Source organism: Canis lupus, chromosome 7, assembly GCF_003254725.2.
Source record: "Canis lupus dingo isolate Sandy chromosome 7, ASM325472v2, whole genome shotgun sequence".
Taxonomy (NCBI): Eukaryota; Metazoa; Chordata; class Mammalia; order Carnivora; family Canidae; genus Canis; species Canis lupus.
The window spans coordinates 43,976,318-43,994,953 of record NC_064249.1 but is presented as its reverse complement, the minus strand read 5'-3'; the positions used below and the strand labels follow the sequence as shown (position 1 = coordinate 43,994,953).

The 18,636-nt window shown below is 40.4% G+C and overlaps 1 protein-coding gene and 1 long non-coding RNA gene across 3 annotated transcripts; one reads left to right on the top strand and one right to left on the bottom strand.

Annotated features, from left to right (window-relative positions):
• Positions 1–2,770: 2,770 nt before the first annotated feature.
• On the bottom strand, positions 2,771–17,971 carry IER3IP1 (immediate early response 3 interacting protein 1). 2 transcript variants are annotated; one of them, XM_025428984.3, is made up of 5 exons: positions 17,738–17,971; positions 13,148–13,196; positions 13,008–13,053; positions 5,003–5,104; positions 3,896–3,930 (listed from the first exon to the last, which is right to left on the bottom strand). In XM_025428984.3, the coding sequence occupies exons 1-4, from the start codon at positions 17,826–17,828 to the stop codon at positions 5,039–5,041; spliced, it is 252 nt and encodes an 83-aa protein (XP_025284769.1). In that variant the 5' UTR covers positions 17,829–17,971; the 3' UTR covers positions 3,896–3,930; positions 5,003–5,038. The 2 variants fall into 2 exon arrangements, with proteins under 2 accessions (XP_048968625.1, XP_025284769.1); XM_049112668.1 differs by lacking the exons at positions 13,008–13,053; positions 13,148–13,196 and having other exon boundaries at positions 2,771–3,930; positions 17,738–17,969.
• On the top strand, positions 5,103–16,249 carry LOC112647786 (uncharacterized). The gene is made up of 2 exons (XR_003128472.3): positions 5,103–10,544; positions 11,898–16,249. It is a non-coding gene; the product is annotated as an uncharacterized LOC112647786 (long non-coding RNA).
• Positions 17,972–18,636: the final 665 nt, after the last annotated feature.

The window sequence follows — 18,636 nt, the reverse complement described above, 5'->3', positions numbered from 1 at the left end:
TAGATGAAACCCTTGCTAGAGCAGTCTGACATAACGGGATACACACTCAGGTTTACACATAGGGAACTCCTTGATTGGGGATTCATGCTGCTAGAACCCATCCAACATCCCCTCTTGTCCGGTGCTGCAGTCTGCCACGGTATGATAGAACTCTTCTCTGCATTGGTGACCCTCTACTTTTCCTCCCCACTGAATCTGGAGGTTGGTTTCAGTTTATTCGTTTTTGTTGTCTATTTTCTATGTGAGGGCATACTTGGTTGAAGCAATCTGCTCCTAGTTTCCCCTTCAGAACTAAGAGCTGTGACCAGACTAAAACAGCACTGAAGGATTTTAAGCAAGTGGGTAATATTATGACTTGCAATTTTCCAAATGCTTACTCTGGCTGCAGTATGGAGAATGGATGGAAGAGGGGCCAAATTGTACGCAAGACCAGGTAAGCTACTGCAGGTAAGCTACTGCAGGGCTACGAGAGAGATGCTTAAATTTATGGGGAAACAAAGCAAATTCAAGAGATCTTTAGGGGGTAAAATAGAAATTGTTGACAGATTAAATGGCAAGGGAGAGGAAGGCATCAAGAGAATTACTAAATTCCAGGCTTGGCCTATTTGGTACTATAAATAATGGCGTCATTCACTATAACGTGGAATAAGTGAACAGGACTAATGACTTCCCCTCAAAAGTCTCAAATGATTTTGCTTCCCAAAGGGCAAGATGAGTAAAGAAGGGATAGGATGTCTAAACAGATGGTGACTACACTTAAAGAGGTAAGCACCACACAATGTATAGAACTGTCAAGTCACTATGCTATATACCTGGATGTATTAGCATTGTACACCAGCACTACTTCAATAATGAAATGTTATTGACAAAGAAAAAAAGGAGGGATTGAATTTGGAAAAGAGAAAGATGGTGCAAAAACACAAAGGGGGAATAAAGCCGTATAAGAACTGAAATAAAAACAAGATTCCAAAACTCACCTTGATCAATAACCTTGGGCATTGCCCACTATGTGTCCCAGGTCCTTGCACAGAATGTTTTCACAACACCTAGCATCTAATGACCAATCAGGGGCCAAGAAAAATTTCAGCAAAAAATAAATCCATTTTGCTTAGTATCAAAGTTTTATTATCTGAAATAACTTTGAAACTATGAGGCACTGAGAAAGTGATTTATTTCATCAAAAACACTTCGGGAGAACAATTCTTTGGTTGAGGTACATCTAGAATCAAAGATTAGTGACCTGGGAAAGGTATACATATATAAATTACCTGGAGAGTTCTCTTCTGAAATAGTTCTTAACCAGTTTTACAGAGGAAGCAACTGAAAACTGAGGTCTTACGAAGTTTGTCTTAAGTCATGATAAAAGGTTTTGTTTGGCATTTTAGAAATATCCTGCCTCCCACTCTTTTTACTACAAATACATTGCTTTCTCTCAAGTCATTTCATGAGTACATGTACAATCAAGTGATAGCATATACCCGTAGACTACAGATCACACTGCCTACTCTAACTAGAGATTTTTTTTTTTAAGATACTTTTAAACTAAGTTTTGAAAACTTAAGAGTTTTGTGGAAGTGCCTTAGGAAGGATGACAAGGGTAGGGTACAGGTTGAACCGTGGGCTTTTGGGCCCCATCCCTGCTTCAACTAGAAATAAATAAATGGACTGCTCTCATCTGTTCTAGATAGTGTAGCATTACAGTTTTGTGTTATCCCTTTTGGAATCTGGTTCTAGCATTAATGATCAAAACTTGAAAACCACTGTACTTAAGGACCCAGGTATGAATCTGGTTAACATCTACACTTGAACCAGGATCCTTCTTGATAGGTGAGAAGCATATAGACACAGGATCAGAATACATAAGGACCACCAACATTTCGGATATTTAGAGTATAGAATGATCACCAATTGTTAACAATGAGAATGGCTAAGGGGGAGGATGTGAGCAGACAAGGAGATATTCAAGTTACTGTCAACTAAGATACTTATAGTTATGGAATCTCAACTGCTCTGGAGAAATCAGGACTAACCTGTGAAAGCTTACAGACCTCCCTTCAGGCACACTGAAGCTAGAACTGTGGCCTCCAGAAACATTTTTATATTTAGTGTTTCCACTCTCCTCAGAACCACTTAGCTACAGAATACTCAGATGCTGCCCTGCTATGACTGCTCTCCAATGGAGTCTGAACTTGGATGGTATCCTGCTACTAAATGTGCATGAAGGTATGAAGTTTTACAAGAACATGGCATCAGACCAAGGTCTCTCTTTTCTTTCTTTTAAAAATTCTGTATGGCCTGTGGAGAAATGGGAATGCTCTCAGTTAACTGTATCTGTTGAATCTGTTCAGTGACTTAAACTTGGCCTCAAGCATTGGATCTTTGTGAGGCCAAAAGAACACTGCTTCTAAGTGCCAGATATGTTACTTATTCACATAAGCCAGATAATCAACTAAGAATCCCTAGTACAACTGTTTGGTTCAGCTGCAAGCCTGCGGCCCAAAGGTCATCTATCTTGAATTCAGGCATGGCCAACCAGCGTTCAGTACCTACTCCAAAGTTTTAGAAGTAACCTAAGTCATGGAATAAAAAGTTGCTCATGAGTCTTCTTGACAGTCATCAGCAAATTCCATTAATTCATTGACTATAACATTTACTTTCATCAAATCTATACTCAGTGATTTTACAGCAACGAAAATATATAACCAGTGTGGCACACATGAAATGAGATTAATTCAGTTAACACTGATAGGCAAGGCACAAAAACAAGTGCTTGACTTAGAAATTTAACTTTATTTACAAATGTTCTATAAACAAAGATGCCACTCTATCCCTTTAAACTATTATAACTGATAATTTCCAGAAAGCCCATTTACATAATCTTAATCTTCCTGCATAAAACTATATTATGGGATGAGCAAATATGGAATGGTTTAAGAATATAAAAACAAAACAAAAAGCTTATGTAGCATGACTCTATTGACAGAATGAAGAATTAAAACTTAACACCCCTTAACATGCTACTCCAAAAAATGGAAACGTGATAATTTGGGGGAGAGGTAAACGCTTCACAATAGTTTTCTTAAATAATATAGTTTGTGATTGTGATTAACAGGATTGCTTTGCAGGCTTATATTTAGGCTGATTTTGAAAAAGACGTCATTATTGTAAAAAGGGCATAAACTTTCTACTTAGATTTTTCTACCAATGGAAATATGTAGATAGTGGTCTGGTCTTATTCAGGCCAATTAATAAAATAATAAATGCATGAAAAAGAACTTAAAAACATAATCATTGTATGACTAACTTATAAAATTAGAATTCTCCCTGAAGTCAGAGAGTACTGCTCAATAGTTGCTATAAATTTGAATTTGTCATAGCCGAAATGATATATAGACAGAGTTGAAAGTTAAATTATTCAAATTATCATTTTATATGTAATTACTTTTAAAAAATCCTTTACATTTTATCTAGGAAGATAATCATTCTCACATCATAGTTAAGTCACAAGGAACTTCAAAACTTTGAGAAAAAAAATTATCCCTGAGAAGTGAGAGAGAAAAATCTCTATAAACAAGTGACAGTCCTGTACCCTTCTAACAATCTTTACGACAGCATGACCTTTTATTAACAACTGTCAAATGTATTCCAATCCTGGATAGTTACTGCCTCTGATGATCTCATCTTTTTGTAATGAAACTATAAGTGCAACATTTTTTTAAAAATCAGATAAATAGGGACTCTGGTTTTATTGTCAAGTTTACATTTTTGTCAAGTGCGAGGACGACCAGCTAAAACATGTATATTCCAATAATGACTGACATAATAACTTCTGCTGGCATCTCTTCTTCTGAGTCTTCATTTCACTCACTATTCTTCACCCAAATAATAAAAGTAATACAATGGCAATTGAGTTTATTATTATCAAGGGCACTGCAAAGAAAAAAGAAAGTTTGTTACTGTGAAGAAAATAGCAGAAAAAACCCTAAGTAATAGTTACTAGCATCCAGGAAGGATGAAAATATCGAACAATATGTCATTCATAATCATGTTGCAAATAGTTCTAACAAGAGAACATGCAATGGATCATAAAACCCAAAACTTATTTTAAAGAAGGCTTGTGTGATTGCGGTAAGGGTCACACTGGTACAAGTAGCTCAATATGAAATATCTGTGAATGGTGCTGGTGCAGGGCTGGAACACAGAAACACACCAGGCCCAGGCAGAAGTAGATCCACATGGCTGTGACTTTTGACATTACAAATAAAGAGTAAAGATTCCACAGGGATCCCTAGGTGGCTTAGTGGTTTAGTGCCTGCCTTTGGCCCGGGGCATGATCCTGGAGTCCCAGGATCGAGTCCCACATCGGGCTCCCTGCATAGAGCCTGCTTCTCTTTCTGTCTGTGTCTCTGCCTCTCTCTCTCTTTCTTGCTCTCTGTGTGTCTCTCATGAATAAATAAAATCTTAAAAAAAAAAAAAAAAGATTCCACAGTTTCACCACTAAATTAAGAATGAACTTATTTATCATTCTACCCAAAGTTGTGATCAAAACAGCTAACAAAGAAAGAGGGAGACAGAGACCCTAATTTTAATGATTTTAAATAAAAACTTCTGAATCCTTTTGCCAGTTTCTCTAAAATAATTTCCAATAGACTGGCAGATATGGGATCTTTATTTTTCTCTTAAAGCCTTCTAGGACTCTAGATGACTTTACTACTTGAAGCAACAGAATTTCCAAAAGGTGAGAACACTGCTTTCAGGTCTGAGAGGTAACACAGGAACAGATTATACCATTGAGCATTCCATTTTCATCAAGTGGTTTAGACAGAAGTAAGAGGTAAACTAAGAAACTAGTAACTACTAAACAGTAAAGCCAGGATAAAGAGAAAAAAAAACTTCACTGCAAAAACGGTGTGTGATAGTATTTACTCTCAGAAGCTTTGCTACTTAAATCAAAACCACAAAATTAAAACTTAAAAAGCGTTTTACTAGTTTTTCTTCTTACCTCTCATCACAGTTCTTACAGATCGAATAAGGTTCATTAGCTGAGATTTAATTCCTGGCTCCTCTCCGAATCCACCAATTCCCTGGTCTGCTCCCCAGCCAACTGCATAATATAAAAAAATGATTAGCTGTGTTAAAATTTATTATGCACTTGCCTTGCTCCCTCATTAGTCATCGTTGAATCAAGATTAGCTTGAGTCTTTGTTAAAAACATAAAATATAAAGTTAGCTGACTTAAAAGTTACAATACTGATTAAATATTGTAGAGTATATTTTTTACTTTTGATAGCACCAACAATCTTACTTCATTTTCACGTTGATTTTATAAAATAGATTACAGTCTAAATTATTCCATGGCATTTAATTCAGTGAAGATGACTGCTGTGACATCCTGACTTTTTTTCCTCTTTTTTTCAAACAAAACATTTTTCAGGTTGGAACTGGAAACCAAAGTATACTGTCAAACTCAATAATTGATTAACTCAATTCACAATTTATAAAATCCAACACAATTATCACTATAAAAATGTTGAGATGCACTATCTACATTACTTGGGGAAATTTTAATGTAAACATGGCCACGGCTTGCTTAGGCTTTCAGAGTATGCTCTATCCTGCTGGCAGGGGGACATCTTTTCCCCCCTTCATCACTCTCTTCATTTCTCAATTCTAGCTGTGGAATTTAGCCCACTACTCCACTTATTCTCCATAAAATAGTCTTTTATCTTCTTCTGTATCACTTTCCTGATATTATAAATCATTATTTCTTTCCCTCTATCTGCTAGTTCTTTCTTTACTGCCATATATTCTTCTTAAGACCTATACAAGTCCTTATTTCTGCAACTTATCTTTCTCATGTCTGCATTTCAGGGCCATTTTTTCATACCTTACATTACATTACTTTGTATCTCCTATGACTATAGGGCTTAGTTCCTGACATGCTGGCCCTTAAACTTGAAGATGGTCTTTATTTTATACATGGAAGAATCAAGTCTCAGGAAACAAGACTGCACTTCATTTAATCAACTTTTATTTTGTTGACATAAAAAATGGTTGCTTGCTTTTTTGGTCCCATCAACCCTGAGATATATTGTGGGATAAAACTAATTTAAAGTTCAAGTCATAAGAGAGCTGATGGGTTTTGACTCACACTCTCCCTTCAAGGCCTAGCTCGAGTTGTGCTGACAACTGACCCGGTCCACAGGGGTGTCGCTGTTTTGCGTTTGTACACTACAGCCACCATTACAGTGGCTACAATTAGCCTCTATGATCTCTTGCCGGACTCTTTTCAACAGATGCCTCTGTAATCCAGCTGTCTCAACACCTTGAGTTTCCTCCCTTACAGGGTCTGGTCTTCCCACCTCGCAATCACATGATGATTCCCACTGCCTACCAAATATAGTTCGAACTCCTGAAACTGACCTGGCCCTATACCCCACTACTACACCTTCCAAGTATTCCTATTCACAATCGATGCCCACTATCTGCCGGACATGTGAAAGGCAGCTTCTGAATCTCGGTCAGACTTCTGTGTCAGGGCCTTTCCTCGTTCCTTCTCATGTCATAATAAACCTTCCTTCTCTCTGCTCCCCAAACAGCCTCCTGACTGTGGTGATTTTGTTCTCTTTCTTGGTTAGCTCTTTCCAAGTGTCTCTCATTAGACTATAAAATCCTGAGAGATAGGGACTAAATTGAGTCTTTCTTCACCTTCCCCCTTTCCCGCACCCCTACCCCCAGCAAGTACTTAGTATATGTTTATGGAATTGAAGTGAATGATAAAAGCCCGAGTTAATCTGGATAAGGTGAAATAAGGTATATTCTAGGATCACAGTTCCAAAGAACTCTTATTTCTTAATTTTTATGACACAGGAAGTTATAACATGAAACCGTAGACCATTCCACTGTAGCTTTAGGAAAAAGGGGAAAGAGATCCTCCAATATTAAATGTACACATCTATTCAAGCTAAAAGTAATTTTAGAAAATATACCTGCCTGGGCATCACCCTCCTACTCAGGATCTACTCTCTCCAGCAAGCAAATATACTTATTCCACTTCAACATTTGCTTTTACTCTATTATTAGCTTTACCATGATGTCCTTCCTCCAAGTAACTGTCTCAGTGTTCAAGTAGCTCCATCAGTATTGTCCACTAAATGGCAGTCCTCTTTTTGTAATCTAAGTTCAATTGTAGCACCAGCCTTCACCCACTTACAGCACAGTAAAAAAACTATTTCATATCCATCTCTAGACATAAAGGACACATAAAATGACCACCTACCATCAGCTGTGTCAGTTTCCAACCTTCCAGCCTGCATAACTGCTACAGGAAGATTTCTATGGAGAAGCAATATGGCTGGGATAACCTGCAGAAACCTCTTTAACAGCTCTGTACAATAAAAGAGCAGTATGGCTCTGATTCAACATGATGGGGTTGGAGAGGAAAGTTAACCCTGACCCTCCTAAGGTCCCTGACTAGGCCTAAAAATGACAATGATAAGGGGCACCTGGGTGGCTCAATTGGTGACTCTTGGTTTCAGCTCAGGTCATGATCTCAGGGTCGTGGGCCTGAGCTCTGTGTCTCTCTCCTTCTGCCTTTCTCTCCCAAATAAAATCTTAAAGTAGATAAAGAAGAAAAGCATACAAATTCTACTAACTTTTTACATGTACATGGGAACCTTCAGAAGAGAATGAAGACCCAAAGAAGTGACTAGAGCAGAAAGCTTTTGAGACATTTGTGAGGAACTGATAAGATAAAGAAGTTTGAACTGGGAGTGGTGGTAATAAATGATGGAAAAGTAACAATGTTTGTTTCTACAGCCTTCCTCTCTGGTGATACGGATGTCTCCCTTCCTCCAGGCACAGGTTGGGTATCCTTCACATGGGAGACTAAGTGCTGGCTTTGAGCAAAGAGGGCAAGGGGAATGGGGAGCAGATGGTAAGAGTGACTGTCCTGCTTCTGCAATTTTCTCAAACTCCTTCAGCTGAAGATACTTAATAATGCCAAGGTGTCATATTTTGGGGTAGCATGTCCTGAACTTTGAACCTCACCAATGGATACTCATTTTTATTTTAGCTTTCTCCTGAAACCCTGCTAAAAATGACAGTAAAGGATATAGGTTAATAAAAGAGAAGTCTTCAGGCCAGTGAAGTCAATCAAAATTTGGACAATAAAAAATAAATGAAGAGTAACTGACTTAGTGGAGAAAGCAGAAACCTAAACTCTGCAGGGAGCACATAATAAAACACTCAGGTAACTTGTGCTAAGAATGAGAACCCTGGGAAGGTGAGAGACCTCAGAGTACCAGTTTGGGCAATGGGGACAAAAAACAGAAGGACTCACTGACAGTCTACATTAAGAGCAGTTAGCTCCACCCCTCCACCCTCCAATCTCCTTCCCTAGACTTGGCTGATAGAAGAATGTGCTTCTCACACTCTTGATGTGAGTGTGATGACTTTGTTGTCATCAAAGACAACAGGTTTACTCTCAGCAGAGAATCACAGAAGCTCTGGGCCTGGGGACATCAGCTGTGAGTACTGGGAATGAAGGTCTGCACACCAGTGTCAGACTCTTGCCCATCTCCTCTGCTCATCTCTAAATCTGGTCATGTACCACATCCTGCAGGCAGGAAGTCAGAAAATTACTTGGAAATTGGCCAGCTGCCCAGAAAGAAAAACTTCAGATATTGTCATGGGTGGTTGGGGGAGTGGGTCTCAACAAGACAACTTCTTCAAGCACCAGTGAGGCCCTCCAGTAAACAAGTCCCAACCACACACACACAGCTTCCAGTGAGCCTCTCTGTGCTCTACACCTAAAAATGAACTGTCAAGAAGAAACAATCTGTAACATGGAAAGACAGAGCAAAAACAGAAAAAGGAGACTTGAGGAAGAGACAGTGCAAAAAGTAGAAGAAAGTATTTTTACTATTTTTTTAAGTGATTGGTTTATTCTTTATTTTTTAAAATAATCTCTATGCCAAAAAGGTGCTCAAATTCATGACCTCAAGATCAGGAGTCTCATGCTCTACTGACTGAGCCAGCCAGGAACCTTGGAAGAAAACATTTTTAAAATGAACATCCACAGAGAGTAAAAGCTACTGTACTTATGAAACAAGAACAGTATACCATAAAAAAGGAACATTAAGGAATTAAGACAGAGCTCTTATTCTTGCTACATTACCATAAGAAGTTCAAGAGGTTGACAGATTAAGTTGAGGAAACCTATCAGACAAGGCTAAGGGAAAAAGAAAGAATATCAATCTGTCAAAATAAGTGGAGTTCCAGAGAGAAGAAAAAATAGGAAGAAATACCAAAGAAATATTAAGAGGTAATAGTGCAGAACTGAAGGACATGAGCCGTTAAACAAAAGGATCCAATCAGAAAACAATCCAATGAATTAGAAAAAACAAAAACAACAAAAAAAGCCCACATGTTGCTACATTTTTATAAAATCTCAGCCCTCTGAAGATAGAACACCCTAAAGGCTTTCAGAGAGACAAGTCAGGTTCTACAAAGTATCAGGGAACAGAATGGCATCAGAGTTCTTTATGTCAGTACTAGAAATGAGAAAATTAGGTGGAACAGTTCTTCAAAACACCGAAAAATTAGTTCCACTCTAGAATTCTATATCCAAACCACAAATCAACTAGAAAAATGACATCGTTTTTTATTGTTCAGCAGTGAGCAATACTCAGTGACAGTAATATAAATATGGAATACCAATATTACCAACAACTGGTTGGAGATGGGAGATGGGGGAGGGGAAAAGTGTGTGTACTTATGCTCTCATGAGCACAAATGTGCTGCTGATGGTATAATGATACTAAACCCTTCCACAACAGTATATCAGTGGCTCAAAACTTGGAAGAGTTGAAAATAACTGCTTTTGAGAAACAGGGCTCAGGTTGATGAGAGACAGGGCAGGAGGCTTCTATCTTCATAAACACGAGAACTTTTTTACTTTAACAACCAGACACACACATTTACACTGCTTTGATAAAAAGAAATATGAAATTTAAAAAGAAACCCTGTAATGATACTCACCCACTGGGGAAACCCCTCTGTAATTAGGCCTTCCTCTCCAGGGCATGAATACCCTGAGGGCAGGGACAGGGTCTACAAATGGAAAGGCTTCACCCATGAGTCACTCTGGATATTAGAATTATGTTTTAAAACCAGCTTTAAATGGTATTGTTGGTTTTTTTCCTTTATTTGCTTTTCTTGAATTTACCATTGCTAAAATTATCAGTCCTCTCCACTCACAGCCACAATCTTTTAGATGGTAAAAAGGACTTGTTTTCAGTATATTATGGATCATGCACTCAATTTTTGTTAGAAAGCATAATTCCCAACAATCTTTTTTTTTTAGATCTGTTTCAAAGATGTCTGAATATATGTTTTTACACTATAAGAGGAGAGACTGCCTGAAAAAAAAAAAAAAGTATTTTCCAACACTGAATAAACTGTTCAACACAACAGGATAAAACTCTACAATATTGGGAGTGCCACATTTTAAGCATCAGCACTGAAGTAATTTTTAAAAAATAGTAAGTTATTAATTATTTTTAGCCTAGTCTCTATTCTCATGTCATCAGAATGAAAAGAAAACTAAATTTTAGGTGGAGAGAGTAAATAATTTGACTAGATATTCCATGGGCAAACATAAAGGTGACAAGTAAAGGACCAGATGCCATGGATTATCTTTTACTATAACAAATAGTTCTCCCTCCAACTGCTACTTAGGGAGTCTCAGTTGTTTTCCTAAGGAAACTGGCCAAAGCTTTAAAGAGCTTTGCTTTTGTTTTTTTTTTTTAAAGGAAAAAGACTTAATTCTGTAGCTCTCTTGACACTTCCATAGCTAGAAGGCCTAGAAAAAAAAAAAAGATAAGACCAGCCAGAACTGGTTGATGCCATAATTTCAGGAATCGAGTTAAATATAAAAAAATTACTTATTGCAAACACCAAAAATGTTCTTCTGTTGCTCAGACTTCAAAAAGTCGTACACAAAAGGCAATCCATCCAGATTCAGCCAATAACCCTCAGTCAGATACATGCAGAAGGAAAGTATTAGTGCAGTTAGTATTAGTATTAAACATATTAATACAGTTTCGAAGGCTGGCTGACCCTGGGCAAATCTCAGTCTAAGATTAGCTTCCATGCGTGCAAAAGAGATGAGCGTGCTTCATTCTGTCAGTGTCACCAAGTTCACATGTGAATCAAATGCTACCACAGGTGCAAAAGTGCCCCAAAACTCCAGAATAAAAAACTCTGCTAATCTAAGGTTTAAAAAAATTACCTTGATCAAAAAGATCAATATTGAAGTAAATGATCTGTTATACTTGGACTAATCTCTCTTGGATCAATGTAATTAATTCCCAGTTCAACATAGTAATTTCTACTTAATCTGGGACGAAATGCAATAAATGCTTTTTAGGAGTATGTATTTACAGAGAAACCTACATGTCTGCATGGTTTTCTCAATGTTTTATAAACTGCCATGCTCATACCATGACTATCACACAAGGCTTGTAGGATGCCTTGCTCATTTCTCTGTATTTGTGCACACCTGGTTAACTGCTTAACATCTACTTCCTTTAGGAATTCTCCCTCCATTACTTCAGCTCATACAGCCCTCACTACTCTAAACTCTATTGTTGACTGGCTCTGGAGCAGTTTTTTAACCCTGAATCAGTAATACCTTGTAATAATTTCACTATTGGCTATGGATTGAATTGTGTTCCCCCTAAATTCCTATGTTGAAGCCCATGTGGAAATGGGGTCTTAAGGAGGTAATTACAGTTAAATGGATTGTAAGGGTAGTATCTTAATCTGATAGGACTGCAGTCTTACAAAAAAGAGGAAGAGAGAGATCTTGATTCCTTCCTGTCTCCCTCACCTAGCCATATGGGGACACAGTGAGAAGACGGCCATCTACAAGCCAGGAAGATAGCCCTCACCAGAACTCGACCTGGATCTTAGACTTCCAATCTCTATCTAGAACTGTGAGAAAATCAATTTCTGTTGTTCAAGCTACCCAGTCTATGATACTTTGTCATCAGTCCACTGGAGAAGACCTGAAAGGAAACTGCAGTGGTGCTACAACCCATGGAACAGGTCAGTGATGGTTTCTGGGAGAGGCAAATGGCGGATGTAGGCCTTAAAAGAACAGCACGAGGTAAGTCAATGTTGCCGAAGGCAGACAATGTATGTATGTATAAAGGCTCAGCAGTGAAGGAGAGCCCCACGGAAAGAAAGGGAAAAAGAAAGGGAAGGACAGAGAAGAAGGGACACATTATGGTGAGCTTATAAGTCACATAAGGGAGTGTGACTTTTATATTGGGAGGCTATGGGTACTAGAGAAAAGAACTCAAGAACTTCAAACCCTTGAGGAACACGTTCACCTTCCTTGGAAAGTAGAACAGAGAGCAACAAAACTGGAGGGAGGGTGACCAGTGAGACGGTTACTATAAAAATCTAGGCAAGAGTTAAGAGCCTACGTGAATAATATTTAACAAGTACTTAAAATATTTTAAAATTCTATTTAAAAACATATTCAGATATTTCACTTTTTAGGTAGTAATTGCTATACCCAACATGGGCCTCGAACTCACAACCCCAAGATCAAGAGTCACATGGTCCTCTGAGTCAGCCAGCTGCCCTTGAATAAAGGGAGGTTTTTTTTTTTTTTTTTTTAAGTCAGCACCACACCCAATGTGGGACTTGAATTTATAATCCTGAAATCAAGAGCGGCAAGCTCTACAGACTGAGCCAGCTGGGCACTGTGAGAGATTTTAAAACAACAGCTTATCCACTTAGACAAGCCAATGTGGCATTTATGCCTTAGCTCTGAGACCATATTCAAAACACATGTTCAGAGAAAATATCTGTGCTACTTCTGCAGAGAAGAGGAAATGAAGATAAAGTTCTAGGAGGCGAAGTATTAACATTTCTGGGCCATTTGAACAGTTTGTAGTGGTTAATTTTAATTTAGGGGCAGAAAGCTAAGTCACCTGCAGAAATCTGGAGAAGACACTGCTGAACTTCACTTCTGGAAAACTTAAATGCAGGTCTGAAGTAAGGTCTGGGCATTGTATTCTCTTTCAAGATCGTTTAGGCAATTCTGGGTCCATTTCTTCTATAAGCAACTTACCAGTTTCTGCAAAAAGTCAACTGGGATTGTGATAGACACTGCATTAAATCTGTAAATCAATAATATTAAGTATTGTCATCCTAATGATCTCAAGTCTTCCGATCCCTGAACACGGATGTCTTTATTTTAATTAACTTTAAGAATATCTTTATTCTTTAATTCCATTCAACAATGCCCTATAGTTTTCATAGTATGAGACTTGCACTTCAGTTAAATTTATCCCTAAGTATTTTACTATTTATATTGTAAATGAAATTGTTTAATTTCATCTTAAATTGTTCATTGTTTATGTATTGAAAAACAACTAATTTTTGTTCCTGATCTCATCAGGAACTGCAAACTTACTGAACTCATTTATTTGTTCGAAGTTTTTTAGTAAACCCCCCCCCATATATACACAGGATTATATCATCTGCAAACAAGAGATATTTTTACTTTTTCAACCTCACTATCTGGATGTCTCTTATTTCTTTTTTACTCATCTAATTGCCCTGGCTAGAATATCCAGTACAACACTAAACAGAAGTGACATCAGCTGTGTTACTACAATAGATTTCAAATAACCAAAGCAATCTTGAGAAAGAGGAAAGCTGGAGGCATCATGCCCTTGGATTTCAAACTATACATAAAGCTGAAATAATGAATAAAAGTATGTGGAAAAGGGAACCCTTGTGCATAGTTAACAGAAATGTAAATGGGTACAGCCACACTGAAGAAGAATATGGAGATTCCTCAAAAAATTAAAAATATAGAACTACTGTGATGCCTCGGTGGCTCAATTGGTTAAGCATCCAACTCTTGGTTTTGGCCCAGGTTATAACTGTCATGAGATCGAGCCCCACGCTCAGCAGGGAGTCTGCCTGAGAGTCTCCCTCCCTCTGCCCCCACTCTAACAAATAAATCTTTTTTTAAAAACTTAAACATAGCACTGCTATATGATCCAGCAATCCCACTTCTGAGTATTTCTCCAAGAGATGAAATCGCTGTCTTGAAGAGATATTTGCACTCTCATGTTCATTTCAGCATTATTCACAACAGCGAAGGTATGGAAACAATATACATATGCACAGACGAATGAAAAAAAAAAGTGGTGTATAATAAAATGGGATATTATTCAGCCATAAAAAAGAAGGGAAACCTGCCATTTGTAACATGAGTAAATCTTAAGGGTATTATAGTAGGTGAAATAATCCAAATATTTTATCTCACTTATATGTAGAATCTAAAAACATCAAACTCACAGAAATAGAGACTAGAATGGTGGTTGCCAGGGGTTGAGTGGTGACGGAAATGGGAAGCTCCTGGTCAACTTTTCAGTTGCAAGTAAGTTCCAGGGATCTAATGTACAGCATGGTGACTACTGTTAACCATAGTTAACCATACTGTACTATACGCTGAAAAGTTGCATTGAGAGTAAATTTTAAGTGTTCTCACCACCACTAACTGTGGTAAGCATTTTACAGTAGATACCTGTACAGAATGATCACTGTACACTTGAAACTTATACAGTGTTATACAGGCACACCTTGTTTTATTGCACTTCCCAGATAGTGTGTTTTCCACGTATTGAAGGTTTGTGGGAATCCTGTGTCAAGCAAGTCTGTTGGTGCCATTTTTTTTTTCCAACAGCTCACTTTGTGTCTCTGTCACCTTTCGGTAATTCTTGCAGTAGTTCAAACTTGTTCCTTATTACTGTGTTGGTTACAGTGATCTCCCTGTTGTCACTTTCCACTCACTTCCCAACACATTCCAGTTTCGATTTTATTCACAGTTTTAACTGCTTGTGTAAAGTCACCAATGACTTCTATTACCTAAATCCTTAGGGCATTTTTCTGTCCTTTTCTTATTTCTCAGAACATGCCCCTGTTGTACTATGTCTCCTTCAAACACTCCTTGACTTCTGTGAAACTCCACTGTCTCTATTTTCCCATTTCTCGTTTTACTCACTCATCAATTTCTCCTGTCAGTTCTTTCATCTCTATCTAAACATTAAATATTAGAAGAGATTCTGGGACTGTCCTGGTCACCAATTCTCTTTGTATTGTATTCTTTCCCTGAGCAATTTCATCTCTTTACACAGCTTCATTTATCATCTGTGGTTGACAAACTCAAATTCAGTCTCCACCGTGGCTCTTGCTTCTGTTCTATGGACTTAACTCCAACTGACTATTCCAAATCTTCACTTGCATATCTCACAGAAATCTCAAATTCACTACGTCCAAAACTTATTTTATTATCTTTTCACCTTCTTACCCACTACCGTTGCCCTCATTTTTCCTCCAGGATTCTCTAACTTGGTAAAGGTACTATACAATCCACTTGGTTGCTAAGCTAGAAAACCTAGAGATCTTTTGACTTTTTTTCTCTCTCCCACAATCCCAATGCCCAAACAGTACATTCTGCCTTTTCTATCTTTAAAATATCTTCTGATGTGTATTAGTCTCCTAGGAATACCATAACAAAATGCCACAAACTGAACGGCTTAACAGAAATGTATTTTCTCCCAGTTCTGGAGACCACAAGTTCAAAATCAAGGTGTTAGCAGGTTTAGTTCCTTTTAGGGGTGTGAGGATCATCATCCACGCCTCTCGTTGCTTCTGGTAGTTACTGGCAATCGTTGGCATTCTTTGCCTTCTGGCTGCAACATTCCAATCTCTGCCTCTGTTGTCATTTGGCCTTCTTGCCCTGTGTTTCTGTATCCCTCTCTCCTTATATGGATACCTCATTGGATCTAGGGTGATCCTAACCCAGTGTGACCTTATCTCAACTTGATGATACCTGCAAAGACCCTATTTCCAAATAAGGTCAGGTACCAAAGGTTAGGACTTGAATGTATCTTTTGGCGGGGGGGTACAATTCAACCCCCATATATCTTCTACTTTTCTGTGTAGTATAGTTGAGATGAGATGAACTCCTGAGTCAGAATGCCTAAGGTAAATCCTAGCTCTGCCACTTTCTAGCTGTGTGATCATGGAAAAAGTTACCGACTTTCTTTTGTACTTCAGGTTTCCCATCTGTAATGTGGGGATGAAAATAGTACCCATCTCACAGGGTTGTTGTGAGGGCTACACAATATAAGTAAAGCACTTGATGAAGACTCTGCTATGCACTGTTAGGTGTTAATTATTATTATTACCAGACCCACTCAACTGGGATACCCACCACTTCCACTTGCCCTGTTTGGCATGGTACTTCCTACGCCCACTATTCTACCCTTCTAATCCATAATCCACACTGCAGTAAGGACCTTGCATATAACACAACTCTGGTCATGTCACTGTCCTGCTTCAGACCTGGTTTTCACCTGCCCCAGTTTTCACATAAGCTCTTACTCCTCACCCTCCCAACCCTTCACCCAATTAACGTTTACTCACTCACTAGGTTTTTGGCTAGGCACACTTCCTCTGTGAAGTGTTCAGAGATTCACAGGTCAGTGTTTCCCTGCCCTTTTCTTTTTTAAGATTTTATTTATCCATCCATGAGAGACACTGAGAGAGAGAGAGGCAGAGACACAGGCAGAGGGAGAAGCAGGCTCCACGCAGGGAGCCCGACACGGGACTCGATTCCGGGTCTCCAGGATCACGCCCTCGGCCAAAGGCAGCACTAAACCGCTGAGCCACCCAGGGCTGCCCTCCCTGCCCTTTTCGTTCACAATATCCTGCAAACTTGTCATTGCCACTTGTTCATTTTTCACTTAAATTAACTGGCATTAGAAGGGCAGGGTGACCGCGGAAACCTCCACTCCAAACTACATGGGCCCGGCACATAATTTGTGCCCAGTAAATCCGAAGGAATGGATGAATCGATGTTAATCTTGCTGGTGGGTTGAGCTTCAGTGTGTCACACAGACATCCCTGGTGTGCGGACAGACAAACGACGCTACACTTTATTCGGTGCACCGGCGCAGAGGGTGCACGTCGCGCGGCACCCTGTCTCAGTTTCGCCTCACGCGGCCAGAAGTGGTCTGCCCAGGGGGGCACGGCAGTCGCCGGACTGTGTGGTCACCGCGGGCACACTGGGCCTTCCTCGTCTTGGCACTCTCAGATTCTAGCCTGGCACACGGCAGACACCCACCAAACCGTGAACAAACTCTCCTTGGAACGTGGGAGGCCGGACGCCCTGCTAACCCGAACGCCTTCCCTCCCCCCCCAGCCTCCAACACCCGGGAACCCTACGGCCTTCACCAAGTTCATTCCTCTAATCCCCGCAAGCTCCAAAGCAGGCCACGCCCCTCCCTCCGTCACAGCCTCAGAGCCCGGGTTCGCTCCGCCGCCGGCGGTCGCGGAGGGGCGCGTCAGATCGCTAACCTAAGCTAAGGTCCCGCGGGGGCGCCCCAGGCCCTGCCCCGCACCCCTCCCCATCCCGACTCCCGGCGTCCCGCACACGGGGCGTCCGTGGAACGATCAAGCTCGGTGACAGGGAAGTGGCTCGGCTTCCTCCCTCCGAGGAAGGGCCTCCCGTCGGTCGCAGCCCAGGCTGTCCCCTCCCCGCGGCCTGACTGGGCCTGACTGGGCCTGACTGGGCCTGACTGGCCGCCGCCGCCGCCCCCCGCCCCCCGCCCCCCTCAGCCCGGCCCGTGGCCCCACTCACTGTTCTTGAGGAAGCGCTCCTCGTGCAGCACCGCGATGGCGTTGACGCAGAGCAGGGCCGCCTGCAGCAGCGAGTACAACGTAAAGGCCATGGCCGCCCGGAGCCGCCCCGAGGCCCAACCGATCTTTCTCCAGCCGCCGCAGGGGACGTGGCGCCGCCACGGCCGGCGCTCCCCTACGGGAGCCCGGAAGGCCCCAAACGCGCTCTCACAAGCTCCGCCCCATCTGGCTGGGACCCGCCCCTCGCCGACGTCAGCAGGGGGCGTGTGGTCGGCGGTCGGCGGCGGCGCGGGCGGAGCGTACTGTGCAGCCGGCGGCCGCGCGTGGCTGCTGGAGGTGCCGTGAAGTGTGAGACTGTACACGCCGGTTTCAAAGACTTGGGACGAAAACAACGTAAAACCTCCCATTAATTTTTAAATGTTGATTACATCTTGAAATGATATTGGGTAAATAAAATGAATTATCGACTTTTACCAGGCGCGCCTGGGTGGCTCAGTGGGTTAGGAGGCTGCCTTGGGCGCAGGTCATGATTCCGGGCTCCTGGGATCCAGCGTCTGGCTCCCTGCTCAGCCGGAGGACTGCTTCTCCCTCTCTCTCTGCCACTCCCCCTGCTTGTGCTCTCTCTCTCTTTCTTGTGAATAAATAAAATCCTAAAATAAATAAATAAATAAATGACTTTTACTGTTTACTTCTACTTTTTTTTTTTACTTCTACTTTTTTTTAATGTGTCTATGAGGACACAAATGACACGTGAGGCTTGCATAGTATGTTTATCAGACAGCATTGTAGTAGATGTTCTGGGAGCTCTATAGGACGTTCATATTCCTATTTTACAGATAAAGAGGCTTTGGCAAGTAAGTTTTTTTTTTTAATTAAAATAAAATTACGTGTGCTAAAATT